The sequence below is a fragment of the Chenopodium quinoa genome, unplaced genomic scaffold (assembly GCF_001683475.1).
Source record: "Chenopodium quinoa cultivar QQ74 unplaced genomic scaffold, ASM168347v1, whole genome shotgun sequence".
In the NCBI taxonomy this organism is placed as follows: domain Eukaryota; kingdom Viridiplantae; phylum Streptophyta; class Magnoliopsida; order Caryophyllales; family Amaranthaceae; genus Chenopodium; species Chenopodium quinoa.
In genome coordinates, this window is record NW_018744304.1 from 2,950,680 (window position 1) to 2,978,400 (window position 27,721).

At 40.0% G+C, this 27,721-nt stretch overlaps 2 protein-coding genes and 1 long non-coding RNA gene across 3 annotated transcripts; all 3 read left to right on the forward strand.

Annotated features, from left to right (window-relative positions):
* Nucleotides 1-14,217: 14,217 nt before the first annotated feature.
* On the forward strand, nucleotides 14,218-18,415 carry LOC110695797. Its single transcript, XM_021873028.1, has 5 exons — nucleotides 14,218-14,508; nucleotides 14,644-15,291; nucleotides 15,627-16,500; nucleotides 16,603-16,785; nucleotides 18,315-18,415. The coding sequence occupies exons 1-5, from the start codon at nucleotides 14,218-14,220 to the stop codon at nucleotides 18,413-18,415; spliced, it is 2,097 nt and encodes a 698-aa protein (XP_021728720.1).
* LOC110695643 lies at nucleotides 16,774-19,615 on the forward strand. The gene is made up of 2 exons (XM_021872852.1): nucleotides 16,774-17,443; nucleotides 18,315-19,615. Exon 2 carries the CDS (start codon nucleotides 18,417-18,419, stop codon nucleotides 19,185-19,187), a length of 771 nt encoding a protein of 256 aa, XP_021728544.1. The 5' UTR covers nucleotides 16,774-17,443; nucleotides 18,315-18,416; the 3' UTR covers nucleotides 19,188-19,615.
* Nucleotides 19,616-23,907: 4,292 nt separating this feature from the next.
* LOC110695644 lies at nucleotides 23,908-26,572 on the forward strand. Its single transcript, XR_002506149.1, has 2 exons — nucleotides 23,908-24,336; nucleotides 25,881-26,572. It is a non-coding gene; the product is annotated as an uncharacterized LOC110695644 (long non-coding RNA).
* The last annotated feature ends 1,149 nt before the right edge of the window (nucleotides 26,573-27,721 follow it).

Sequence of the window (27,721 nt, forward strand, 5' to 3'; positions counted from 1 at the left end):
ATCCTAGTCGGGCCCTACTAGTTGCCATTTTCACAAAACCTGTGAAACAATATACATTCCATTCATCCATTCACTATATGTGAATGGCCCATGCATTTTACAACGATAAATCGGTAACAATGCATTAACACGCGCGAACTAGCAACTAACTTAGGTGGTTAATCCAATTGACACGCCTAATTAAAACTAGTCAAAGTTGTTAAACATTTTATGTGATTGAAACACAATTAAATCAAGTAATTAACGAAGCTCCCACTAAATTCCGCATTCAACTTAATTAATCTAATTAATTAAGCCGGTAAACCCATATTTTGCCAAATTATTTCGCAAGTGCCGGAAGAACCAAGGCGTAGCCTCGTTAAAATAATTAAATAAAATAATTAAAACAACCCCAATTACGCAAAACAATAGCCCACAATATGCCCCAACTGACTAGCATCAAAGCCACAAGGCTAGGCTTGCTAGGCACTATGGTCGTGTCTTACTTGCCCAGGGTGCTCGGCTGCCCACCATGGCTGCCTTGCTGCTCCTAAGTGTCGTGGCTTTGCGTGTTGGCATGCCTGCCTAGCAGAGCACGCCACGCTTGCTAGCACTAGCAGCATCACAGCAAGCTAATGCATGCTTGCGTGCATGCTGACGCTGCAGCGTATGCTAGGCTTGTAAGGGCTCGCATGCCTCGCTGCCCAACAACACTTGCGGGAACCATCACACATCACACATGATGAGTCGCATTTATGCCACCATTTCACCCTTTTTCAAAAGAGAATTTCCCCGATTTGTCAATTGTTTGCACCTCTTCTTACCGTTTTTACTCTTATTTTAGTTACTTTAGCTCCCTCTCGTGTTTTCCCTTTCCTTTTATCTTTTCTTCTACTTTTTACCTTCTATTTGTGTGTTTTGATAGCTCCTGCCACTCGTGGGAAAATTTTGGATTGCTAGACGGAGTGGAGTTGCTAAGGAAGTTTGTCAAAGGAAGAGGACATGCTGCAAAGGAGAGGGCGCAAGCCTCACAGCCGCGGGCGCGGACAGGGGGGATCCTAAGCCAATGGGCACTTTATGGAGATGGCCAGCAGCTATGACCCGTGGGCGCGGCGATCTGGGTCTGGCAAACTTCTTACCCATGTTGGAGAGGGCGCGGCTGCCTACTTGGAGTGCCCTCTCCCTTGCCCGTTTTCCTCATTTAAAGAGGAGACTATAAATAGTCTTGAGCTTGAATCTTCAAGCATCTACAATTTCATTGACATCAAAACAACTTGTAGAGAGAGAAAATGAACATCTTTTAGAGAGAGAAAATAGCTAGTTCTCAAGTTTTAATCTTTGTAATCAAATATTCAAGCTTTCTTCAAGATTATTGCTACTATTTCATGTTTGGCTAATCCTTCATCATTTATAATAGTAATCTCTTTTCGCTATTCTCAAATCTTTAGTTTTATTGTTCTTATTTATGTTTTCTTCCATAATTTTCCTAGCTTTACTTGTTTCATTGCCATCTTTTTTATTTAGAATCATGCTAAGTTATATTAGGATTGAATACATGTTTAGTTTAGTTGTCATGGCTATTTTCCTTTCTCTAGCTTATATTTCTAGCTAGGGAAAGGGGTGAAAATCATGTTTGCTTGAGTTTCTATTGATTGTTGATTGGGTTTTACCTTAATTTGATGATTTGTGCTTAAATATGCTTGGAGTTATTGTGTGTACCTTTAACCCCAATGTTATAGTCCTAGATTAGATGCATGAGAATGATCTAGTTTAGGATTGATTGATTTCATCAATTTGTTTTGAGTAGTTGCATGAGAATGAATTGCTTCGAGTAGAGTTTGTTGTTCATGATTGGAACCCCCTCTCCTTAGTGCTTTTTTCCCTTGTTATCTCTATAGTTTTGCCTTTCATTTTCACTTAGAGTGTCTAGTTTAATCATTCTTATTTTTGGCTTGATTTGATCTATTTTGATATATAGTTTAATCATAAAACTTCTCAAAACAACCCATAATATCCCCTTTGTTACTAGCAATAGATTCTAGATTTCACAGTAATAGTGCATGACCCCCGTTTCTTTGGGATTCGACCCTAACTTGCCACTATCTCACCTAAATTTGATAGAGTTAGGTTAGGAGTAAAAATTGTATATTTGATCTAGGGTAGTAGTAGAAAGACCTATTGTCCCCTGATCAAATTTTTGGCGCCGTTGTCGGGGAAACGGCTTGTTTTGCACTTTTATTGCGTTATTATTGGATTTGTTGCCTTTTTATTTAGTTCCTTTACCCTCTTTCTAGTCATTGCTAATTGTTTGCTTAGCTTTGGTGGATGCAAAGGAGATCTCAAGAACCTCCTACTCACTACATTGACCACGAAATCGACCGCACTTTGAGATAAGTCCGAAGACTATCAAGAAGAGGGGCGAGGTCTTGGTGATATTTTTGATTGTGAGAGTGATTCTTGGTCTTCAAGCTCTCAAAGCGAAGAAATGGCGAGGCAAGAGAATGATGTTTTGTTTCGTGAGTTTGGAAATCCGAAGGATTATGAGCTCACGGGAGGGATTTTGCTACCTGTCACGGAAACAAACTTTACCATCCATCCTCAATACACTAGAATGGTTCAAGTGGAGCAATTTGCGGGTTCTCCAAGTGAAGATCCTATCGAGCATCTTGATAGATTTCTTGAGCTTTGTGCCATGATTCAAACCAACCAAGTTTCTCAAGAATACATCCATATGCACTTATTCCGACAGTCTCTTTCGGGTAGGGCAAAGAAGTGGCTCAAACAAGTCAAGCCAAACTCTCTCACGACATGGAGGGAGGTAGTCAAGGCATTCTTGAAGAGGTTCCTTTCCGAAGAAAAGACCGCCGAGATGAGAAGGAAGATTGCATCATTTGAACAAGAAGCGGATGAGAGTCTTAGTGAAGCTTGGGAAAGATTCAAAGAGTTGTTACAAGCATGTCCTCATCATGAATACAATCAAAGCTTGCTCATGAGATTCTTCTACGATGGGTTAGAACCTATGTCTAGAGCTAACTTGGATGGAGGGGCGGGTGGCCAATTGATTAAAGTCACTCAAAATCAAGTTGAAGAAACAATTGAAGAGGTAGTGAAGAACTACTCTTGGGGTGGTAGAAGGAGGAACGCACCAAAGAAGGGTGGAAAGTATGAATTGGAGAAAGTTTAGCAATTGCAACATCAAATTGAGCCTTTGACAAAAGGGCTTGCAAAGTTGAATATTAGTGTCAATAGTGGGGTAAGCTCCTCCCAGGTCAACTCCTTCTCTTATCAAAATTGTGGTGGCACAAACCACGATACATCTTATTGTGGAGGTTTGAGCCCGGAGCATGTAGCGACATACAGGGCAAGATGGATATAGGGGAGGTGGCGGTGGATTAGCTTGGAGGCAACCACCAGCCGGATTTGCAAACCAACCTCACCAATAGAGCCAACAAGCTCAACAACCATACAAATCCAACCCCTAATACCAAAACCCAACTCCATTCCAAACCCAAAACCCAAGAGGAAACTACCCAAGAAACAACCAACATAATTATCAAAACCAATACCACAATCAAAATCAAGCGACTCAAAGGAGTCAAGAACAAGCATCTCAACCCGATTCTACTCAAACCCAAATTCTTCAACAACTTCAAGCCATGAATCAACAAATGCAAGAGGTCAAGGCTCATAACAAGATGGTTGATTCACAATTAGCACAATTGGCTGAGAGAGTTCCTTTCAACTCACCTTCCACTCTACCCGGACAATCACAAACTAACCCTTTCAACATTGTGAAACCCAACTCTTGCAAGGCAATCACATTGAGATCGGGTAAGTCCTATGAGGGTCCCAAGGAGGAGAATAGTGAGAAAAAAAGGAAGGAAAAGAGAGTGAGAGTCAAGACAAGGAAGTAGAAGAAGAGAAAGTTGTTGAGAAAGAGAAAAGTATGGAGAAAAAGAAGTCTTAAGATGTGGTGACATCTTCAACTTCTAGTGAGGCTAGAAATCTTGATGGACTGGTTCCCTTTCCCGGTCGACTTGCGGAGAGGAAGTTGAATGAAAAATTTGCAAGGTTCCTTAGTGTGATGAAGAACTTGCACATAAACCTCCCTTTCATTAAAGTTGTCACACAAATGCCTTCATACTCCAAGTTCCTGACATATATTCTCACCAACAAGTGGAAGCTTAATGATGAGCTTATCACTCTCCCCCATCAAGTGAGTGCACTTGTTCAACATAAGATGCCCAAGATGCAAAAGGATCTGGGATGTTTTAATTTACCAATAAAGATTGGGAACATGGAAGATGGGGCGCCTTAGCCGATCTTGGAGTAAGTGTTAGCTTGATCCCCCTATCCATTAATCAAAAGCTTTACATTGAGATGATCCCTACAAGGAAGACCATCCAATTGGCCGACCGTTCAGTGAAGTTGCCTTGTGGTGAGCTTGAAGAAGTTCCTATCCAAGTTGGGCATATATATGTACCTTGTGATTTCGTAGTGATGGATATGGAGGCGGATGTTGATACTCCCTTTATTTTGGGTCGTGAACCTCTCAACACCTTGGGGGTGGTGATCAATTGCAAGAACAACACCATTACATGTGAGGTAGCCGATGAAAAAATTGTTTTTGAGTTCTCTAAGCTACTCAAGACCCCCGTGGTTGAGAAGTGCTATAGGGTTGATGTTGTGAATGAAGAATTAGATCGCTTCGGAAGGGTTATGATGAGCCCTCAAGATCCATTGGTTGAAGCTCTTACATGCGAGGAAGAGTACCACTCTCAAGAAGCAAAAGAGTTTATCATGACCATTGAAGAAGCTAAAAAGGAGGAAGAGGATGATCCTAGGGATGATGAGCTCGAAATAGCGGAGGAAAAATTGGAGGAGAGTTCCAAGCCTCCTCCCAAGGTATAACTCAAACCCCTCCCCCCATCTTTGAAATATGCTTATCTTGGAAATGAAGGGGAATACCCTGTTGTTATCAATGCTACCCTTGATGGGCTTGATTTGGAAAAATTGCTTGATGTGTTGAGAAAATATAGAGATGTGATAGGGTATAGCATTAATGATATTAAGGGAATTATCCTTTCTTTGTGCATGCATCGTATTCACCTTGAGGATGATCAATCCACCTCAATCGAGCCTCAAAGGAGGTTGAACCCCAACCTCCTAGAGGTTGTCAAGAAAGAAATCTCTTCGATAGCAAGTGGGTTAGCGCGGTTCACGTGGTTCTAAAGAAAGGTGGAATGGCCATTGTCAAGGGAGAAGGAGGAGAGGAAATCTCTACCCGGACGGTGACCGGGTGGAGGATGTGCATTGATTATAGGCGGTTAAAAAAAATACAAAGAAAGACCATTTTCCGCTCCCCTTCATGGACCAAATGTTGGAGAGACTCTCCTATCATGCTTTGTTTTGCTTCTTGGATGGATATTCCGGCTTTTTTCAAATCCCTATCCATCCCAATGATCAAGAGAAAACTACTTTCACGTGTTCATATGGAACATTCGCATACCGAAGAATGCCATTCAACGATGCATGACTTCCATTTTTTCTAAAATGCTTGAAAATGAGATTGAGGTTTTTATGGATGATTTTAGTGTTGGTGGCTCTTCTTTTGGCACATGTCTTTATAATCTTGAAAAAGTTTTGAAAAGGTGTCAAGAGACGAGTTTGGTTTTAAATTGGGAGAAATGTCATTTTATGGTCGAGGAAGGTATTGTCCTAGGCCATAAAGTATAAAAAAGGGACATTGAAGTTGATTCGGCCAAGGTTTCGGTGATTGCCAAATTGCCCCCTCCAACTTCCGTTACGGGAGTGAGAGCCTTTCTAGGGCATGCCGATTTTTACCGGAGGTTTATCAAAAAAATTTCATCAATCGCCAAACCTTTGACCGAATTACTTTAGAAAGATGTTGTGTTCAACTTTGATTAGGCTTGTCTTGAGGCATTTTAAAAACTCAAGGAAGCTCTCATCTCCTCTACTGTTGTGCAAGCTCTAGACTGGAGCTTTCCTTTTGAGCGAATGTGCGATGCAAGTGATTTTGCAGTAGGTGTGGTGCTTGGGCAAAAGAAGGAAGGAAGATCTCATGTCATCTACTATGCAAGTAGAACGCTTGACGAGGCTCAAAAGGATTATACAACGACGGAGAAGGAAATACTTAAGGTTGTATTTTCCATGGAAAAATTTAAGTCCTATCTCATATGCTCCAAAGTGATTGTGTACACGAATCATATAGCGGTTCGCTATCTTATGACCAAGAAGGAAGCTAAGTCACGTCTCATTTTCTAGGTTCTTTCGCTCCAAGACTTTGACATGGAGATGAGGGATAAAAAGGGAGAGGAGAACTTTGTGGCAGATCATTTGTCTAGGCTTCCTTTTGAGAATAAGGAGGATGTTCCGATCAATGAAGAGGTGGGGTTTGAAACTCTCATGGCTATGGCTTCAACATCTAGCCCGTGGTACGCGGACATAGCCAACTATCTTGGTTGTGGAGTCGTCCCTCCAGAGTTCTCTTCTCAACAAAAGAAATGGTTTTTGGAATGACCCCTACTTGTTCAAGCAATGTGGAGATGGCCTCTTCCGAAAATGTGTTTAGGACCATTAAATCGAAGGAGTTCTTGAACATTGCCACTTAGTACCGTGTAGAGGACATGGAGGAGTTGACAAGACGGTGGAAAGGTTTCTCAATCTCTCCTATGGTGGCCAACGACGCATAAGGATGCCTAAAAGTTCGTTTCAAGGTGTGACAAATTCCAAAGAAGTGGAGGCATAACCAAAAGGGATGAGATGCCTTTACAAACATTTTGGAGGTGGAGCCCTTCGATGTTTGGGGTGTCGACTTCATGGGGCCTTTTGTCTCTTCTTGTGGAAATCTGTATATATCTTGGTGGCGGTGGACTATGTGACCAAGTGGATTGAAGTTATACCCTCCCCACCAGCGACCACAACGTTGTGCTCAAGCTTCTTAAGAAAATCATATTTCCGCGGTTTGGGGTTCATAGGTGCTAATTATTGATGGAGGTTCTCATTTTTCGAAAAAGCAACTCGAAGCTCTTCTCAAGATATATGGGGTTCATCACAAGGTTGGTCTCCCTTACCACCCTCAAACTCAAGGGCAAGTGGAGCTGTCAAATAGAGAGATCAAGAACCTTCTCGAAAGGATGGTGAACAAGTCTAGAAAATATTGGTCTCTCAAGCTTGACGACACACTTTGGGCCTTACGGACGGCATACAAGACCCTAATTGGTACCATCCCCTACCGGTTGGTCTATGGGAAGGCTTGTCATTTGCCGGTTGAGTTGGAATATAAAACTTGGTGGGCAATCAAAGAGCTTAACATGGATATGTCGTTGGCCTATGAGAAGAGATTGCTGAAGCTCAATGAACTTGAGGAGCTCCGATATAACGCCTACGAGAACTCGAGGCTTTACAAGGAGAGAACTAAGAAATGGCACGACCAGTATATAAGGAACAAGAGCTTCAAGGTTGGAGACAAGGTGTTGTTATTCAACTCTAGGCTTCGTTTGTTTCCCAAAAACTTAAAGTCCAAGTGGTCAGGGCCTTTCACGATTTCGAGGACTACTCCTTACGGGTCCTTTGAGTTGGAAGCGGAAGGAAACAAGTTCATGGTTAACGGCCATCGTTTGAAGCATTACCTTTGCAATGATCAAGTTGGCCTAATTGAGTGCATGAGGCTTGATCCATCGGGCTAATGACCTTTTTGATGATGGTTATTATGGTCAAGCTAATGACCTCATAAAGAAGCGCTTCTCGGTAGGTAACCCGATTTCTCAAACTCTTTTTATCTTGTATTTCTTTTATTTAGTCAATCTTGGGTGATTTCTCATTAGAATCTTATTGTGTGTGTTTTGTTCATCTTGTAGGTATTCGAATCTTTGGGCATTTGGTCTACAAATTCGAGAGTGGAGGTGTTAAGGAGGAGTGATGAATTGAAGGAGAAGATTGAAATTGGATTTTTAATCTCAAGTCTTAAGGAGTTATTTGTGTTTCTCGAGATGCCCTAGAGATGCCCAGGAGAGGACTCTCCATCAAGACCCGCGGGCGCGGCCCTTTGACCTGCGGGCGCGGGCAGGCATCCTTTAGAAATTAGTAACAAACTGGAGATGCGTTGTAGAGGGCGCGTCATCCACGGCCGCGGGCGCGACCAATTTCTCTTCAGAAGTTTTAGAAACTGGAGATTCCTTAAAGATGACAGTGAGAGGGCGCGACCTCCTTACCCGCGAGCGCAGCGCTTGGACCTGCGGGCGAAGACATGAAAAACCCGCGGGCGCAACCCTTTGACCCACGGGCGCGGCCTTGCGGGTCTGCGAACTTTAAGCTCTTCTCTTCAGCATTTTCGAAACACTATCTTACCCCAAAACTGATTTTTGCCCCTTCTCACTCTCTAAACTTCCACTCCTCTTAAAACCCTAGCTCCTTCTACCTCATATTCTCATCATAAATCATCAAAATCCATCAAATTTCCTCATTTTCCTTCAAGTTTTCTCACAAAAATCTGAAATTTCACCATTTAAGACCCCCAAATTTCGGTGTTCTTCTTCAAACGGACCTTATATCTACCTTTGAAGGGATTTTGAAGGTGGGCTCGGATTTGTTCTTCAAAGGGCTAGTTGGAGTAGTTTTTGAGTACTCATTGTTGGTATATCTCTTTTCCTTTCTAGTTTTCCTTTGAATTTGAAGTATTTCCTTTGTTGAGAAAATATGTTATCTTGTGAATTTCCTATGGGAATTTTTTATGGTTGCATGCCTACTTTGTGTTAATTCATCTTATTGAGCATTGTTTATTGTTGAGTTGTTGTTGTCCTTGTTAGTTGTTGTTGGATTGTATTGCTTGGTTGTGGTTATGGTTGTGCTTGGTGATTCTGAAGGTGTGCTTGTTGTGTTAGATATTTGAAGTTGGAGAGTTGTTGTGGTGTGACTGTTGTGGTGATTTGTTGAGGTATTTGATTGCATATTGGTATTGGAGAAAATGGTTTTCGGCTCAAAGAAAAGAAAAAGTGGGAAAGAACCTCAAAGTTCAACATCCAAAAACCCCCAACAAAATGAACAACCCACTCCACCACCTTTACCACCCCTCAAATTCCACAATAAAACCACCATGACAATCTCCAAAACCGGAAACTAAGACCCTCAAAACAATACCACCAACCCTCTACGACAAAACTCGGCATTAACGACGATTATTGGTTCCTATTCAACAATCTTCGGTTAGGCTCATTTGTCACAAGTGCCTACCGAACCTATAAGGAGCCCACTCTTGAGTTCCTTGCCTCTTTTGAATGTCATGCCACGGGGGATAAGAACCTTGCAATTTCCTTCCAACTTTTCAACAAAAAAGAAACCTTCACCCTTCGCCAATTTAACCAACTATTGGACCTTAACCCGGACGCCAATATGTTCTTCCCTAAGCATGAGGTCCCTCATGATTATAATCCCCTTTCATGGTGGAAGGTCATCTCAAGAATGGACGCCTTCAATTCAAAGTATTCCTTGGCAAGCCGAATCATGCACCCAGCCATCAGACTTCTACATCGAATTCTCGGGTACATGGTCTTTAATTAACAAGACTTGTGAAAGATAACAACGGAGGAAATCCGAATTTGGTGGCTAGCTACACAACCAGAGTTGGGGCATAGAGTGAATTTCGGGTTCCTATTCACCAAGTGCATCGAAGGGGTCCTTTCGGGTACAAGGAAAGGGGAGATACATTTCGATGGGATGATCACTCAGTTGGCCGAGAAATTGGGTCATATGGACAAGTTGGATTCTTGCACTCCCGTTGGGAGAAGTGACAGAAGTGATATCTGGCTTGATCTTGAGCAATTGAAAACAATGAAATTCATCGCAGATACGGTGGGAGGACTTGGAGTTTTTTAGTCTCCCATGAGCATTATTGTTTCCGCCCAAAGCCAGAGTTCACTTCTTTTACCAGGGAGGGGGTTAATCACCCTTGGTGGGTAAAGAAGGATTCAAGTGTCCTCCCAAGTGCAAGGATGGAGGTGGTAAAGGATCCGTCGAAGGTCTTGGTCATGAGGAGGATGAGAATGAGGTGAGGGTCATCCCTCTAAGTCAACAACTACAACATCAACAATTTCAACAAAGGCAAGGAAGACATCAACAACAACAACATCAGCAACAACAAAATCAACAACAATTTGACTACCGATGCGGGCTCAAATGGAAAGCATGCAACTTGGCATGTAAGGTATATTCGCCTCCCAATAGCACCATTCTTTCAAAACTAATGCTTTATATGATGCTAGTGTACGTAGAGAGGATATCACTCCCCTAGTTAACTACCCTTATGTGCCGGCCCAACAAGGGCCCGTGCCATCTTGGGGGGTGACAACCAACCTACGTACCCCTATTGGCAGGGTCCCTCGGACCCTAATGTGCCAAGACTTGATTTTCCCGACGATTCCGGTCATTATGACTACCGGGTTTCGGGTGGGAGTGATTATCGGGGTGACCCTAACTACCCCTACGTTGATCCCTCTCACCCTTCACCTCTAGTCCAACCCGAGCCATATGACTAGTTGTTCTCACCCCAACTAGACCTTTTCAAGGGCCATTATGGGTAGCCTCCCGGTTACACCGGAGGCTGGGATCCCCATGGCCCCCCCTCGGGTTTCTCCTATGATAGTTGGAATGCGGATGACGGTGGTGCCGACTCTAATGGCCAATAGTCCCCCTTCCTGTGTGGTCCCTCCCTTTCATTCTATGTGCATGTGCAGCATCAGGGACGATGCTTTAATCTAGTGTGGGGGGTGTTTTAGTCAAAAGGGAGTGTTTTAAGGTAAGTGTGGGGGAAGGCACCTAGGACTTATGGGAACGTTTATGGGATTTGGGTTTGGGTGTTGTTGGTAAGCTCTTGGTAGCGTTGTGTTGTTGGTTGCTGATGATGTCTATTTTTTATGATGATGATGATGATGTGTTTAGGTAGTTGGTTATGCCCAAATATCTGAGTTTATAGATTCTCTCTCTATTTCTTTTTAACATTTTTCTCTCTATAGTGCTTATTTTGTTTTTCTCTCTCTTTTGTAGCTTAGAAGAAATTTGGAAACAACATATGGAGACATGGTAAATTGTAAGGTTGCTTTATTTTTCTTCAAGAGACGTATGGGTAAGATCTTTCCTCTACTTTCTCTTTTCTTTCTTGTGGTGTATTTAGTTTAGGATTTAGTTTAGGAAGAAGTTGAATGGTTCGAGGTTTTTTGCATATGGTTCCAAGGAACCTGGGATCGTTGGTATTGATACCGAACTATCATTTGTATGTCGATTGGGATTTATTTGGATTTACTTGCCTCATGCGTGAACCTCTTTGATTTTTTCCTCCTGTTATTCTGTTTTCATTTTCTTTTGTGTGACAAACATGATTATGGCAAGATGATATGGTTGTGTTTTGGAATTTGCTTGTACATTTGGTCTGTATCTCCTTGATGATGCGCCTTAGAATGCTTGTCGTTTCTTAATTTTATGATGTTATGCACGTTTTGAGATTGCCTTTTGTTGGATCAGATGAACCTTAGCTAAGGTAGCAAGGGTAAGAAATTGTAAGGGCGTTTGAACCCTTAGTTCATGGAATGTGGTAAGATGGAGTTGCTCCCTGCAGTGGATTTGAAGCCTTCTAATTGGCATTTGCTTTTGTTCAAGCCTTCATCAATTTGTTGTGCGGCATTTTAGGATCCTCAACTATGCGTGTCTTAATCCTTGTGTTGATTGCTAGCTCCCGAGATCGTGACCTAGCACTTTTAGGGGAGGAAAAGGGCACCATTTTTCATTTTTGTTTATGTTCTCTTTTATTTAGTTACAAATTTGATTTTCCATTTTGCATCAAACTACTTGCCAACCAACTTGAGCCTAATGTTTCCCATTCTTGTCTTAATCGCATTACAAGCCTAACGACCTATGTTTTACCAACCCTCTTAGTTTGTGAAGCATTTGGCGTGTGAGGGTAATGTATTGAGCATTTTGAATATGAGCATAAATCATGTGGAGAGTTGGTTTGGAACAATGATGTGAAATTTCTACCTTGATCTGAGTCATTACAACCCTAATGAAGACCCTTAGACTTTAGGGGTGCGTGGTCAATAACTGGTGGAGGGAGATGGCTTTAAACCCTATGGAGAGAGTATGCATAGTTGAGATGTCGGGATGATCTTTCACCTCCTCAAAATGAATCTTTTTTCGGTTCCTTCGTGGAATCATGTGGAGCCATCTAGGGGGATGATTTGAAGCTAGTGGGGAGAACGCGGACCGTTCTTGAGGGGACTAGGGCGGTGAATGACTCACTAGTTCTCTATGCTTAGCTTAGGCTTGACTCTTGCAACCATTGGCATCTTGAAGCGTGCTTGCATCATCTAATTGAGAAGGGCTAGTATTATTTGATGTTTGTTTATCATGGTTGAGTCCAAATGAAGCATTTGTCCACCCTAAAATTTTCTATTGCTTTTCTAAGCCTTGCCACGTTGTGTTTGTCTTTCTAGTGTTTGTTTTGTCTTTCTTTTCTTTGTTTTGCTTGAGGACAAGCAAGAAACAAGTGTGGGGGATTTTGATGAGTGGCACTTATGCCACCATTTCACCCTTTTTCACTAGAGAATTTCCCCGATTTGTCACTTGTTTGAACCTCTTCTTACCGTTTTTACTCCTATTTTAGTTACTTTAGCTCCCTCTCGTGTTTTCCCTTTCCTTTTATCTTTTCTTCTACTTTTTACCTTCTATTTGTGTGTTTTGATAGCTCCTCGCACTCGTGGAAATATTTTGGATTTCTAGACGAAGTGGAGTTGCTAAGGAAGCTTGTTAAAGGAAGAGGAGATGTTGGAAAGGAGAGGGCGTGCTGCTACATAAATCCTCAGGCGCAGGCCTCACAGCCGCGGCGCGAACAGGGGGGATCTTGAGCCAATGGGCAGTTTTTGGAGATGGCTGGAAGATGGCCAGCCGCGGGCGCGGCAGCAAAGACCCGCGGGCGCGGCAATCAGGTCCGCGGGTGCGGCGATCTGGGTCTGGCGAACTTCTTACCCATGTTGGAGAGGGCGCGGCTGCCTACTTGGAGAGCCCTCTTCCTTGCCCTATTTCCTCATTTTAAGAGGAGACTATAAATAGTCTTGAGCTTCAATCTTTAATCATCTGCTATTCCATTGACACCAAAACAACTTGTAGACGGAGAAAATAGCTAGTTCTCAAGTTTTAATCTTTGTAATCAAATATTCAAGCTTTCTTCAAGATTATTGCTACTATTTCATGTTTGGCTAATCCTTCATCATTTATAATAGTAATCTATTTTTGCTATTCTCAAATCTTTAGTTTTATTGTTCTTATTTATGTTTTCTTCCATAAATTTCCTAGCTTTACTTGTTTCATTGCCTTCTTTTTGATTTAGAATCATGCTAAGTTATGTTAGGAATGAATACATGTTTAGTTTAGTTGTCATGGCTATTTTCCTTTCTGTAGCTTAGATTTCTAGCTAGGGAAGGGGGTGAAAATCATGTTTTCTTGAGTTTATATTGATCCTTGATTGGGTTTTACCTTGAGTTGATGATTTGTTCTTAAATATGATTTGAGTTATTGTGTGCACCTTTTACCCCAATGTCTTAGTCCTAGATTAGATGCGTGAGAATGATCTAGTTTAGGATTGATTAATTTCATCAATTAACTTTGAGTAGTTGCATGAGAATGAATTGCTTTGAGTAGAGTTTGTATTCCTTGGTATGAATCCTTATTGATTTTCATTAGTATCTTGTTGTTCATGATTGGAACCCCCTCTCCCTAGTGCTTTTTGCCCTTGTTATCTCTTTCGTTTTGCCTTTCATTTTCACTTTAGAGTGTCTAGTTTAATCATTCTTATTTTTGGCTTGATTTGGTCTCTTTTGATAGATACTTTAATCATAAAACTTTTCAAAACAAACCATAATATCCCCTTTGTCACTAGCAATAGATTCTAGATTTCACAGTAATAATGCATGACCCCCGTTTCTTTGGGATTCGACCCTAACTTGCCACTATCTCACCTAAATTTGATAGAGTTAGGTTAGGAGTAAAAATTGTATATTTGATCTAGGGTAGTAGTAACGACCTATTGTCCCCCGATCAAATTTTGGCGCCGTTGCCGGGAAAATGGCTTGTTTTGCACTTTTACTGCGTTATTATTGGATTTGTTGCCTTTTTATTTTGTTCCTTTACCCTCTTACTAGTCATTGCTAATTGTTTGCTTAGCTTTAGTGGATGCAAAGGAGATCTCAAGGACCTCCTACTCACTACATTGACCAAGAAATCAACCGCACTTTGAGACAAGTTCGAAGACTTTATCGAAAAGAGGGACGAGGTCTTGGTGCTATTTTTGATAGTGAGAGTGAATCTTGGTCTTCAAGCTCTCAAAGCGAAGAATTGGCGAGGCAAGAGAATGATGTTTTGTTTCGTGAGTTTGGAAATCCCGAGGATTATCAGCTCACGGGAGGGATTTTGCTACCCGTTACGGAAACCAACATTACCATCCATCCTCAATACACTAGAATGGTTCAAGCGGAATAATTTTCGGGTTCTCCAAGTGAAGATCCTATCGAGCATTTTGATAGATTTCTTGAGCTTTGTGCCATGATTCAAACCAACCAAGTTTCTCAAGAATAAATCTGTATGCACTTATTCCGACAGTCTCTTTCGGATAGGGCAAAGAAGTGGCTCAAACAAGTCAAGCCAAACTCTCTCACTACATGGAGGGAGGTAGTCAAGGCATTCTTGAAGAGGTTCATTTCCGAAGAAAAGACCGCCGAGATGAGAAGGAAGATTGCATCATTTGAACAAGAAGCGGATGAGAGTCTTAGTGAAGCTTGGGAAAGATTCAAAGAGTTGTTACAAGCATGTCCTCATCATGAATACAATCAAAGCTTGCTCATGAGATTCTTCTACGATGGGTTAGAACCTATGTATAGAGCTAACTTGGATGCGGGGGCGGGTGGCCAATTGATTAAAGTCACTCAAAATCAAGTTGAAGAAACAATTGAAGAGGTAGTGAAGAACTACTCTTGGGGTGTTAGAATGAGGAACACACCAAAGAAGTGTGGAAAGTATGAATTGGAGAAAGTTAATCAATTGCAACATCAAGTTGAGCGTTTGACAAAAGGGCTTGCAAAGTTGAATATTAGTGTTATTAGTGGGGCAAGCTCCTCCCAAGTCAACTCCTTCTCTTGTCAAAATTGTGGTGGTACAAACCACGATACATCTTATTGTGGAGGTTTGAGCCCGGAGCATGTAGCGACATACAACACAAGGCAAGATGGATATAGGGGAAGTGGCGGTGGAGTAGCTTGGAGGCACCACCACCCGGATTTTCAAACCAATCTCACCAATGGAGCCAACAAGCTCAACAACCATACAACTCCAACCCCCAATACCAAAATCCAACTCCATTCCAAACCCAAAACAAAAGAGGAAACTACCCAAGAAACAACCAACACAATAATCAAAACCAATACCACAATCAAAACCAAGCGATTCAAAGGAGTCAAGAGAAAGCATCTCAACCCGATTCTACTCAAACCCAAATTCTTCAACAACTTCAAGCCATGAATCAACAAATGCAAGAGGTCAAGGCTCATAACAAGATGGTTGATTCACAACTAACACAATTGGCCTAGAGAGTTCCTTTTAACTCACCTTCCACCCTACCTAGACAATCACAAACTAACCCTTCCAATATTGTAAAACCCGACTCTTGCAAGGCAATCACATTGAGATTGGGTACGTCCTATGAGGGTCCCAAGGATGAGGATAGTGAGAACAAAAAGGAAGGAGAAGAGAGCGTGAGTCAAGACAAAGAAGTTGAAGAAGAGAAAGTTGTTGAGAAAGAGAGAAGTATGGAGGAAAAGAAGTCTAAAGATGTGGTGACATATTTAACTTCTAGTGAGGCTAGAAATCTTAGTCGACCGGTTCCCTTTCCTGGTCGACTTGAGGAGAGGAAGTTGAATGACAAATTTGCAAGGTTCCTTAGTGTGATGAAGAACTTGCACATAAACCTCCCTTTTATTGAAGTTGTCACACAAATGCCTTCATACTCCAAGTTCTTGAAATATATTCTCACCAACAAAAAGAAGCTTAATGATGAGCTTATCACTCTCCCCCATCAACTGAGTGCACTTGTTCAACATAAGATGCCCAAGAAGAAAAAGTATTTGGGAAGCTTTACTTTGACGGTAAAGATTGGGAACATGGAAGCTAAGGGCGCCTTAGCCGATCTTGGAGCAAGTGTTAGCTTGATCCCCCTATCCATTGCTCAAAAGCTTAACATTGAGATGATCCCTACAAGGAAGACCATCCAATTGGCCGACCGTTCGGTGAAGGTTCCTTGTGGTGAGCTTGAAGAAGTTCCTATCCAAGTTCGACATATATATGTGCCTTGTGATTTCGTAGTGATGGATATGGAGGAGGATGTCGATAATCCCTTGATTTTGGGTCGTGAAGCTCTCAAGACCTTAGGGGTGGTGATCAATTGCAAGAACAACACCATTACATGTGAGGTAGTCGATGAAAAAATTGTTTTTGAGTTCTCTAAGCTACTCAAGACCCCCATGGTTGAGAAGTGCTATAGGGTTGATGTTGTGAATGAAGAATTAGATCGCTTGGGAAGGGTTATGATGAGCCCTCAAGATCCAATGGTTGAAGCTCTTACATGCGAGGAAGAGTACCACTCTCAAGAAGCAAAAGAGTTTGTCATGGCCATTGAAGAAGCCAAAAATGAGGAAGAGGAGGATCCTAGGGATGATGAGCTCGAACTAGCAGACGGAAAATTGGAGGAGAGTAATAGAGTCATAAAATATAATATTTATATCTATTAAACTCTTGATTTTATATCGATATTTAATGGTTTAATGGTATATTAAGTAATTTTCTTCCCGAGACACGTACTACTACTATTTTATTTATTTGTGTGTAGGAAAGAAAGTATTGGTACAAATTGCATTTTACGACACTTTCAGTTAAGAGAAGCAAATTGCAAGTGGTACTCTCAAGTATTTCAAGCCCAAAATTATTTTACTGGGTAAACATTTATAGTTGGGCTTAGAATATAACAATATGTCAAAGAGCTCAAAACTCTTCTTGGCTCACTATTATTGCCTTTAACACACAAAACAAACCACCTGAAGCGAAATTTCTGGGATTGAAATGTCAAGCAAGAGATAAAGATGAAAGGGGATAAAAATTGAAGCGAGAAACTCGAATTAGCTAGAGATGAGCTACACCGAAAACAGGGGGGAGGCCGAATTGCAGGTGATAAGAGACAACCTTCTGGGCAGCAGTGAAGAACAGAGAACGAGGCTTGGTTGGGGTTGTGTTCTGAGCTCGCGAAGCTACTGCAAAGTAGCAAAGCAGCGACGGTGAAGTAAAGTGGAGGACGGAGAAGTCGAGGCGACTTAGCGGTGCTCTGTAATCCTTCATTTTCTACGGGAATTCAGAGGTGTTACTTTATTTTCTACCAGCCATCTTTAGTATAATTTGTTAGTTTAATTGCTAGAGTATTATCTTGTGATTCGTAATTGTCCGGTTAGTACTCCTTAGTAGCACTTAGATATTTTATAGGTGACTAAAACTTGTCCGATGCTTATGATTACCAACCCTTTAAGTTGCACGAATCCGAGCTTGTGAGATTTGTGGCTTAAGTTAGCTACTTCCTAATTATTAATGCTACTAATTAATCGAGTCTAGAGAGCTTGATCTAGATTGTTAGTTAGTTAGACAATATTCCAAGAACTTGTTTGGTTTATTTGCACTTAAGGGAAGTTTTGGATTCTAGTCGGTGTTCATTAGTTAACATCAAGATATATGCATAATTTATGTAATTCAATGAACAATTTATATTCCAATGCTATAATATATCTCCCGATCCCTATTTTGTCATTCTTGATTTTGATCATTTAATTTTGTCAGTTTTATTTCTCCGTACTCATTTTGTTTTCGAGTCCATAGTTTTTATTTTAGATCATTTAAGTCCATCTTTAAAACAGGGATTTCTAACATACACAAGTTATAATTTAATAATCCAATTCTCTGTGGGATCGACCTTGGCTTACCCTACTACATTTTTAGGAGGTTAGAGTTAGGTTTATTTTTGGTAGACACGCGGCAGTCGTACCAAATTTCGGCGCCGTTGCCGGGGAATTGGCATTTTATTTTTTTATTACTTGTGTTTTTCTAACTGTTCTTACTAACTTGTCACCTAGTTCCTTGTTCTAGTATGTGTGATAGAAATTTGAAACATCAAATATTGAGAAATTTTGCGGCAAGGAACCAGGGACTTATAATTCATCGTTTTTCTACTCTTCTTGTAGCTAAAAGGACTCGTGCTCATATACTGGAGCAAGCTCGTCATATTCCGTTACCTCACAGTGAAAGTTCATCTTCGGACGAGGAGGGTGAATGTAATTTTTAAGATGGGTGATCAAACACTAAAGCAGCTTGCAGCTCCAACGTTTGATCCAAATTTATTGTGCATAGTAGTTGATGAGGCAGAAATTGAGATCAAGCCTGGGTTGATTAGAGCTCTTCCCACATTTTCAGGTTTCCGTAATACTAACTCCTTGGGTTCAGTTCACATGAATGAGGCTATAAGATTTTTGAAGGAATTTCACATAGCATGTGCGGGGATGAAACCAGCTGGTGTAACCCTCGACAAACTCAAGTTAAAGGCATTTCCTTTTGCCTTGTCTGATGCTGCCAAGGAGTGGTTATTTGAAGTACCTACTGGAACCATCACAACATGGGATCAAATGCTAAAAGTATTCGTAGAAAGATATTTTCCAGCATCTTTGATAGCCAATACCAGGAAAGAAATATGTGGAATTCGACAAGACGATGCAGAGACACTTCATGAGTACTGGGAGCGTTTCAAGAAACTATGTGATAGTTGTCCAAACCATCAAATCAGTGAGCAATTATTAATACAGTACTTTTACGAGGGACTCAGGGAGACAGACAGGAATCTAGTTGATGCAGCTAGTGGTGGAGCACTGGTTGACAAAACACCCGCAGAGGCAAAGAAAGTGATTGCAAACATGGTTGCAAACTCTCAGTATCGAGGAGGTCGAAATATCAAGTCCACTTCTGTACGTCAAGTTAATGAAGTGGTGAGTTCTAACCTTGAGCAACAAGTAGCTAAACTCACTTCCTTAGTGGAGCGAGTAATGATCGAAAAAGGGCAATAAAAAGTATGTGGCCTTTGTTCAATGGTAGGACACCCAACTGATATGTGTCCTACTCTGCAAGAAGAAGAAGCGAATTCAATTGGTGGTGGTCAGGGGCAGCAAAGACGTTATGATCCATTCTCTCATACTTATAATCCGGGGTGGAGAGATCATCCAAACCTGAGATATGGTAATGCTCAGCAGTAGGCAGGCAACTCTAACCGCAGACCACTAGCTTTCCAACAACAACAAGCTTCTAATCCTCCACCTGGGTTTCATCAGCAACCACAATATCAGCCGCGACCTCAATATCAGCAAGTTTCCCAGCCATAATCTGATAGCATGTCTCTGGAAGATATTGCGAAGGCAATGGCTGACAACACTTTGCATTTCCAGCAAGAGACAAGAAGTGGTTTAAAGAATTTGGAGAACCGAGTTTCTCAGTTAGCTAACAAGCTTCTGAGTCAACTAGAGAGAAATCCAAAAGAGAATGCGAGTGCAATCTCCCTGAGAAGTGGCAAGCAATTAGAGGTTCCAACGAAAAAGACTGAAGGGTTGGCAGCACACCAAGAGGAACAAGAAACTATTGTTCCAGAGCAAGATAAGCAGTCCACTAAGGTAAGAGATGTTGTTTCTCCTAATACTGATCAGTTTACTTCTTCTGTTCCATTTCCTAGCAAGTTATCATCTAAGAATAAGAAGAGAGCAAGAAAAGGAGAAAGAGACCCTGGACATTTTTCGCAAGGTTGAGGTAAACATACCTTTACTAGAAGCTATAAGACAAGTGTCGCGGTATGCAAAGTTTTTGAAGGAGTTATGCACTAACAAGAGGAGATTGAGTGGAGATGAAAAAGTCAGTGTAAGTGAGAATGTGTTTTCTGTTTTACAGAGGAAAGTTCCTCCAAAGTGCAAGGATCCAGGTAATTTACTATACCATGTAAAATAGGTAACACGAGATACTTAGGAGCTTCTATTAATGTCATGCCTTTATATATCTATAAAGCTCTGAACTTAGGACCTTTGAAAGACACTCAAGTGATTATTCAGCTTGCTGACCGTTCTAATACATACCCTGTAGGAGTAGTTAAGGATGTTTTAGTGAAAGTGAATGAACTGTTATTTCCTGCTGACTTTTATGTTTTAGATATGCCAAATGATGAATCCCCTAGTGCATCACCTATCTTATTAGGAAGACCTTTTGAGAAAACATCTAGAACTAAAATTGATGTTAACATTGGGGTGTTGACCATGGAATTCGATGGGGAGGTTATCCGGTTTAATTTATTTGATGCCATGAGACACCCTCTGATTGTGAATTTGTTTCTAGTATAGATGTCATTGATGCACTAACTGAACAGGTATTTTTTCTTTATGGTCATGATGGGTTAGATGTTGTTTTGACTGCGCCTATGGAAAAAGAAAAGTATACTGTCTTGCAGGAACATTTTGAGCTTAAGGGGGAAGTTACGGAAGCTTTTTCCTTTCTGGAAATACTTCCCGATAAGCAGTCAAGGTATGACAAACGGTTTATGCAGTTACATGTCACTTCTAACATATTATTACCTTCTATTGTACAGGCTCCTGAAGTGGAACTAAAGCCACTGCCAGACCATCTCAAGTATGCATTTTTGGGAGAAAATGACACTCTGCCAGTTATAATCGCGAGTAATCTGACTCCGAATCAAGAGAAAAAGCTGGTGCAAGTTCTGAAGGAGCATAAAACAACTCTAGGGTGGACGGTTGCTGATATAAAAGGAATTAGCTCCTCTATGTGTCAGCATATAATCTTATTAGAAGAGGGAGCTAAACCCGTGAGACAAGTGCAGCGACGACTTAATCCACCTATGATGGAAGTGGTGAAGAAAGAAGTAATGAAGCTTCTTGAAGTAGGGGGGTGATATACCCTATATCAGATAGCCCTTGGGTCAGCCCCTTGCAAGTGGTCCTAAAAAAATCAGGAGTCACAGTGGTAGAAAACGATAAGGGAGAAATGGTTCCCACCCGAGTTCAAAATGGGTGGAGAGTTTGTGTAGACTATAGAAAACTTAATTCTATGACTCAAAAAGATCATTTTCCCCTACCTTTTATTGATCAAATGGTAGGGCGTCTTGCTGGTCATGCTTATTACTGTTTTCTTGATGGTTTTTCAGGATATGTGCAGGTCCCTATAACTCCGGAGGATCAAGAAAAAACGACGTTCACATGCCCGTACGACACATTTGCGTATCATCGTATGCCATTTGGACTGTGCAATGCTCCAGCAACTTTTCAGAGATGTATGGTAAGCATCTTTTCAGATTACCTTGAAAATTTCATAGAAGTTTTCATGGATGATTTCACTGTACATGGAGATTCTTTTGATAGATGTTTAGAACACCTCACTTTGGTCCTTAAATGTTGTCTTGAAACTAACCTTGTGCTTAATTCTGAAAAATGTCATTTAATGGTTCAACAAGGTATAGTTTTAGGCCATATTGTATCGTCTGAAGGAATAAAAGTTGATAAAGCTAAAATAGATCTTATTTCTTCTCTGCCTTGCCCCGCCTCTGTGCGGGAAGTTCGATCTTTTCTTGGCCATGCAGGGTTCTATCGCAGGTTTATTGAAGGATTCTCGAAGATCGCACAACCACTATGCAGACTACTCCAAAAGGATGTGGAGTTCCACTTTGATGAGGCCTGTAAGCAGGCATTTGACAAGCTGAAAGACAAGTTGGTCACTGCCCCTGTTCTACAACCTCCTAACTAGGAGCTCCCATTTGAGCTGATGTGCGACACTTCTAATTATGCTATAGGGGCAGTGCTAGGCCAGTGAGTTGGAAACGTTCCCCATGCCATCTACTATGCCTTAAGGACTTTGGATGTGGCTCAAGCTAATTATACTACAACTGAGAAAGAACTTTTAGTTTTAGTTTTTGCTTTAGACAAATTCAGGTCTTATTTATTGGGTACTAAAATTGTTGTGTTTACTGACCATGCAACACTGAAATATCTGTGGTCAAAAGATGTATCCAAACCTAGGCTAATACGTTGGATATTATTGCTTCAACAATTTAATGTTGAAATAAAAGATAAAAAAGGTTCTGACAATAGTGTTGCTGATCATTTGAGCAGGTTAGTTATTGAAGCTGATGAAGGGAAGTTTCCAGCCAGCTACACCAAAGCACAGAAGGACCGGATGCGAAGTATAGCAAAATACTACATATGGGATGACCCATACCTCTGGAAATATTGTGTTGATCAACTGATCAGAAGGTGCGTACCTGATTCTGAAATTCTTTCTATACTAACTTTCTGCCATTCTTATGCTTGTGGGGGACATTTTGGACCAAAGAGAACCGCACGCAAGGTTTTAGAGAGTGGATTCTACTGGCCATCCATATTTAAAAATGCATACGAACTCTGTAAGGCATGTGATAGTTGTCAAAGAACAGGTACACTAGGTCCTAGGAATGAGATGCCTCAAACTCCTATCTTAATATGTGAAATCTTTGACGTTTGGGGTATGGATTTCATGGGACCCTTCCCCTCTTCTTTTGGTTTTCAATATATTTTGCTTGCCGTCGATTATGTCTCGAAATGGGTGGAAGCTATAGCCACCCGTACTGATTATTCTAAAGTTGTTGCAGAATTTTTGAAATCAAATATTTTTGCAAGATACGAATTCCCAAGAGCCATCATCAATGACAATGGAACACACTTTTGCAATAAGACAATAGGAGCTCTCTTGAAGAAGTATAATGTGTTTCATCGAGTATCCACTGCGTATCACCCACAAACAAATGGACAAGCAGAAGTTTCCAATCGAGAAATCAAGTCCATTCTAGAGAAGACTGTGAATCCAAATAGGAAAGATTGGAGTCTCCGCCTCAACGATGCTCTGTGGGTGTACAGAACAGCGTATAAAACTCCGATCGGGATGTCTCCTTACAGGCTCGTGTTTGGTAAACCTTGCCATCTGCCCGTAGAATTGGAACACAAAGCCTTTTGGGCTGTGAAACAATGTAATATGGAAATGGTTGCAGCGGGTGAGCACAGGAAACTTCAATTGCAAGAACTGGAGGAAATTCGGAATGATGCTTTCGAGAATGCGAGAATGTACAAGGAAAAGACTAAGGCATTCCATGATCAGCGTATCACACGAAAGGCATTTACAGTTGGGCAAAAAGTTCTCCTGTATCATTCTCGACTCAAACTCTTTCCTGGCAAACTCCATTCTAGATGGGTAGGCCGTTCGTTGTTACCAAGGTATATGACCATGGTGCGGTGGAGATTTGTAGTGAGGACACAGGGAAGGAATTCAAGGTGAACGGTCATCGACTAAAGCCTTACTATGAGGGTTATCAGGTCTAGAACCTTGAAGTGGTGGAGCTAGAAGCTCCACATTATGAAGACTAGTATGCTGGAAGACGTCGAGCTAACGACGATAAATAAAGCGCTCTTGGGAGGCAGCCCAAGCATAGGAATATTTTCTGATAATAATTTTTTTTAATTTATTTTATCGTCATTTTTTCAATTTTATTGCTCTGTTATATATATATATATATACATATATATATATATATATATATACATATATATATATATATATGTATATATATATATATATGTATATATATATATATATATGTATATATATATATATATGTATATATATATATATATGTATATATATATATGTATATATATATATGTATATATATATATATGTATATATATATATACATACATATATATATATATAAATTCAGCTCAGATATTTTGTTTGCTCCTATTTTTAAGCCCCCTATAATATTCGGGAAACTAATTATGTTTTTATTTGGAATTAGTTGTTGCAGGACAGTGGGATTGGCTGGACCCAATGGTGAAGTTAAAGCTGCGCTGATACAACACCTGCTTATATCCAAAAATGTTTGCAGCAAGAAAATATGAACATATTCAAGCTTGGGGGATACCATCAGGCTAGATATACAGTCACTCATCCAAGAAACTTCACCCGGACACATTTAAGGGAGCACATACATTTGCTACCATTATCTGACATCGTAAGATTGAATGGGCGGTTGAGCATCTCCAATGTGTTTACAGCAAGACTTCGTGAGAAAGTCCAAGCTTGGGGGGATACTATCAGGCTGTTTACATAGGCAGTACCCTACAATATTCAACTCATCCGGTGAGCTTGTTTCCTTGTCTCTTTCTATTTGTATCCCCTTATTTTTTTTACAGTCACACATTGAGGGAAATGTGTGGATTAAGCTTGGGGGGAATACGTTATGTTCAGTCTCTTGCAGTCTCTTGGTATGTCTCTGTTGTGGCATGGTATTATATCGAGTCTAATAATGAAATTTAGACAGTGCATTGCATATGAACATTACATTCACTCTACAATGCTTAACTTTGGCTAATAGACTTGTATATATGCAGAAAAAAAATAAAATAAAAAATAATTTGAAAAATTGATTCTGTAAACAATAGCTAACCTGGTGGAAGTCAGCTTGTGGTGGGGTAAAAAGAAAGAAATGAGTTAGGCATCAAATCTTTACACTATATAAGCCAAAAAGCTTACCCATGACATGATTCATTGTTAAACCCGAATTGAGCTTTATAGACCTACTTTTCTTGCGAAATGTCTGAAACATGAAATATTTACCGATAAGATTAGTACAGCACATTGAAGGGTGAATTGGACTATCTTTGTGGTAATGATGTAAATTGGTGGTGAAGGTTATAGTTTTAAAAGTTTAATGTTAAAGGCTCTACGTACCAATGTATAAGTTGTATATATATATATATATATATATATATATATATATATATATATATATATATATATATATATATATATATATATATATATATATATATATATATATATATATATATAAAGAACCCATATAAGTACGTGTGATGTTTTATGTATCGTGATTGAGTAACTCGAGTTAGTAAATCCGTATGGGTATTTTAAAACCTAGTGCCTTGGGCCAACTGGATCGGGAGTCACTGGTTGAAAGCTCACTACATGGGTTACTTGACATGTACATGACATTAATAGTCGTGAAACACAAGTAAAAAAAAATAAAAATAAAAAATAAAAAATAAAAAAAATCGATGTTTGAAGGGCCTGTGATATGAGTTCTTATATGGCGGTTGTGGTTTTGTATATATGCTTTGCTAATCTTAATTCTTCTTCCCACATTCCGAAATGTTCTCTAAAACCTCACTTTACCTTGGTCCTGTTCTATCCTTGATTCAAGTCCTGAGGATCTTTGATTTACTCCACTATAGTGTTGACAGAAGGTAGGCTGTAATTGTTTTAAGAGTTGGTAATTGATTTTGTAATCATAAAATGATTTTCCTCCTGCATATATACTTGACTTGACGCTGTTATTGAGCAAAGTAGAGTGATTATAATAGAATGCTTAGTTGGTTTTGACGTGTCAATATACTTGGCTTAGAGTGTAATCGAGCAAGAGTGGTGTAATTGTAACATGTCAGGGTGCATATTGTTATAGCAAAATTCTAAATTCTCTGTAATTTCATGTCTTTACTTGAGGACAAGCAAAACTATAGCTTGGGGGAGTTTGATAGAGTCATAAAATATAATATTTATATCTATTAAACTCTTGATTTTATATCGATATTTAATGGTTTAATGGTATATTAAGTAATTTTCTTCCCGAGACACGTACTACTACTATTTTATTTATTTGTGTGTAGGAAAGAAAGTATTGGTACAAATTGCATTTTACGACACTTTCAGTTAAGAGAAGCAAATTGCAAGTGGTACTCTCAAGTATTTCAAGCCCAAAATTATTTTACTGGGTAAACATTTATAGTTGGGCTTAGAATATAACAATATGTCAAAGAGCTCGAAACTCTTCTTGGCTCACTGTTATTGCCTTTAACACACAAAACAAACCACCTGGAGCGAAATTTCTGGGATTGAAATGTCAAGCAAGAGATAAAGATGAAAGGGGATAAAAATTGAAGCGAGAAACTCGGATTAGCTAGAGATGAGCTACACCGAAAACAGGGGGGAGGCCGAACTGCAGGTGATAAGAGGCAACCTTCTGGGCAGCAGTGAAGAACAGAGAACGAGGCTTGGCTGGGGTTGTGTTCTGGGCTCGCGAAGCTACTGCAAAGTAGCAGAGCAGCGACGGTGAAGTAAAGTGGAGGACGGAGAAGTCGAGGCGACTTAGCGGTGCTCTGTAATCCTTCATTTTCTACGGGAATTCAGAGGTGTTACTTCGGTTTTCTAGGTTGGTTGTTCGTGGCTCTTTTCCCTTCTCAATTCTAGGAAATTGGTACTATGAATTCAACTGTTAGTTTGCAATTTTGCATGTAGTACTTTAGCAGTTGATGAATTGGTTCAATTAAGCAATAAAATTTGCTAGTTTATTTTTGTTTTATTTGTTCTGTTTTTATCATGTTAGGTGGTAGTTTCAAGTATTGATTTATAGTTGTTAACTTTCATTTTCTTATATTCTTTAAGAAATATGATTTATATATCTTCCATTGTTATTATCTAAGTTTTGTGTATGTCAGGCTAGATTTAATACGGGTACGGAGTTATATTATACATTAGATTATTGTGTTGTGAGAATAAGAATGTGGGTACTTTGACAGTAGTATGTTTATTTCTTGATTGGATTGGTATTCTGTTTTATTGGTATGAACTGTTAGATTATATTACAGACCGGCCATCTTTAGTATAATTTGTTAGTTTAATTGCTAGAGTATTATCTTGTGATTCGTAATTGTCCGGTTAGTACTCCTTAGTAGCACTTAGATATTTGATAGGTGACTAAAACTTGTCTGATGCTTATGATTACCAACCCTTTAAGTTGCACGAATCCGAGCTTGCGAGATTTGTTGCTTAAGTTAGCTACTTCCTAATTATTAATGCTACTAATTAATCGAGTCTAGAGAGCTTGCTCTAGATTGTTAGTTAGTTAGACAATATTCCAAGAACTTGTTTGGTTTATTTGCACTTAAGGGAAGTTTTGGATTCTAGTCGGTGTTCATTAGTTAACATCAAGATATATGCATAATTTATGTAATTCAATGAACAGTTTATATTCCAATGCTATAATATATCTCACGATCCCTATTTTGTCATTCTTGATTTTGATCATTTAATTTTGTCAGTTTTATTTCTCCGTACTCATTTTGTTTTTGAGTCCATAGTTTATATTTTAGATCATTTAAGTCCATCTTTAAAACAGGGATTTCTAACATACATAAGTTATAATTTGATAATCCAATTCTCTGTGGGATCGACCTTGGCTTACCCTACTACATTTTTAGGAGGTTAGAGTTAGGTTTATTTTTAGTAGACACGCGACAGTCGTACCAGAGAGTTCCAAGCCTCCTCCCAAGGTAGAACTCAAAACCCTTCCCCCATATTTTAAATATGCTTATCTTGGAAATGAAGGGGAATACCCTATTATTGTCAATGCTACCCTTGATGGGCTTGATTTGGAAAAATTGCTTGATGTGTTGAGAAAATATAGAGATGTGATAGGGTATAGCATTGATGATATTAAGGAAATTAGCCC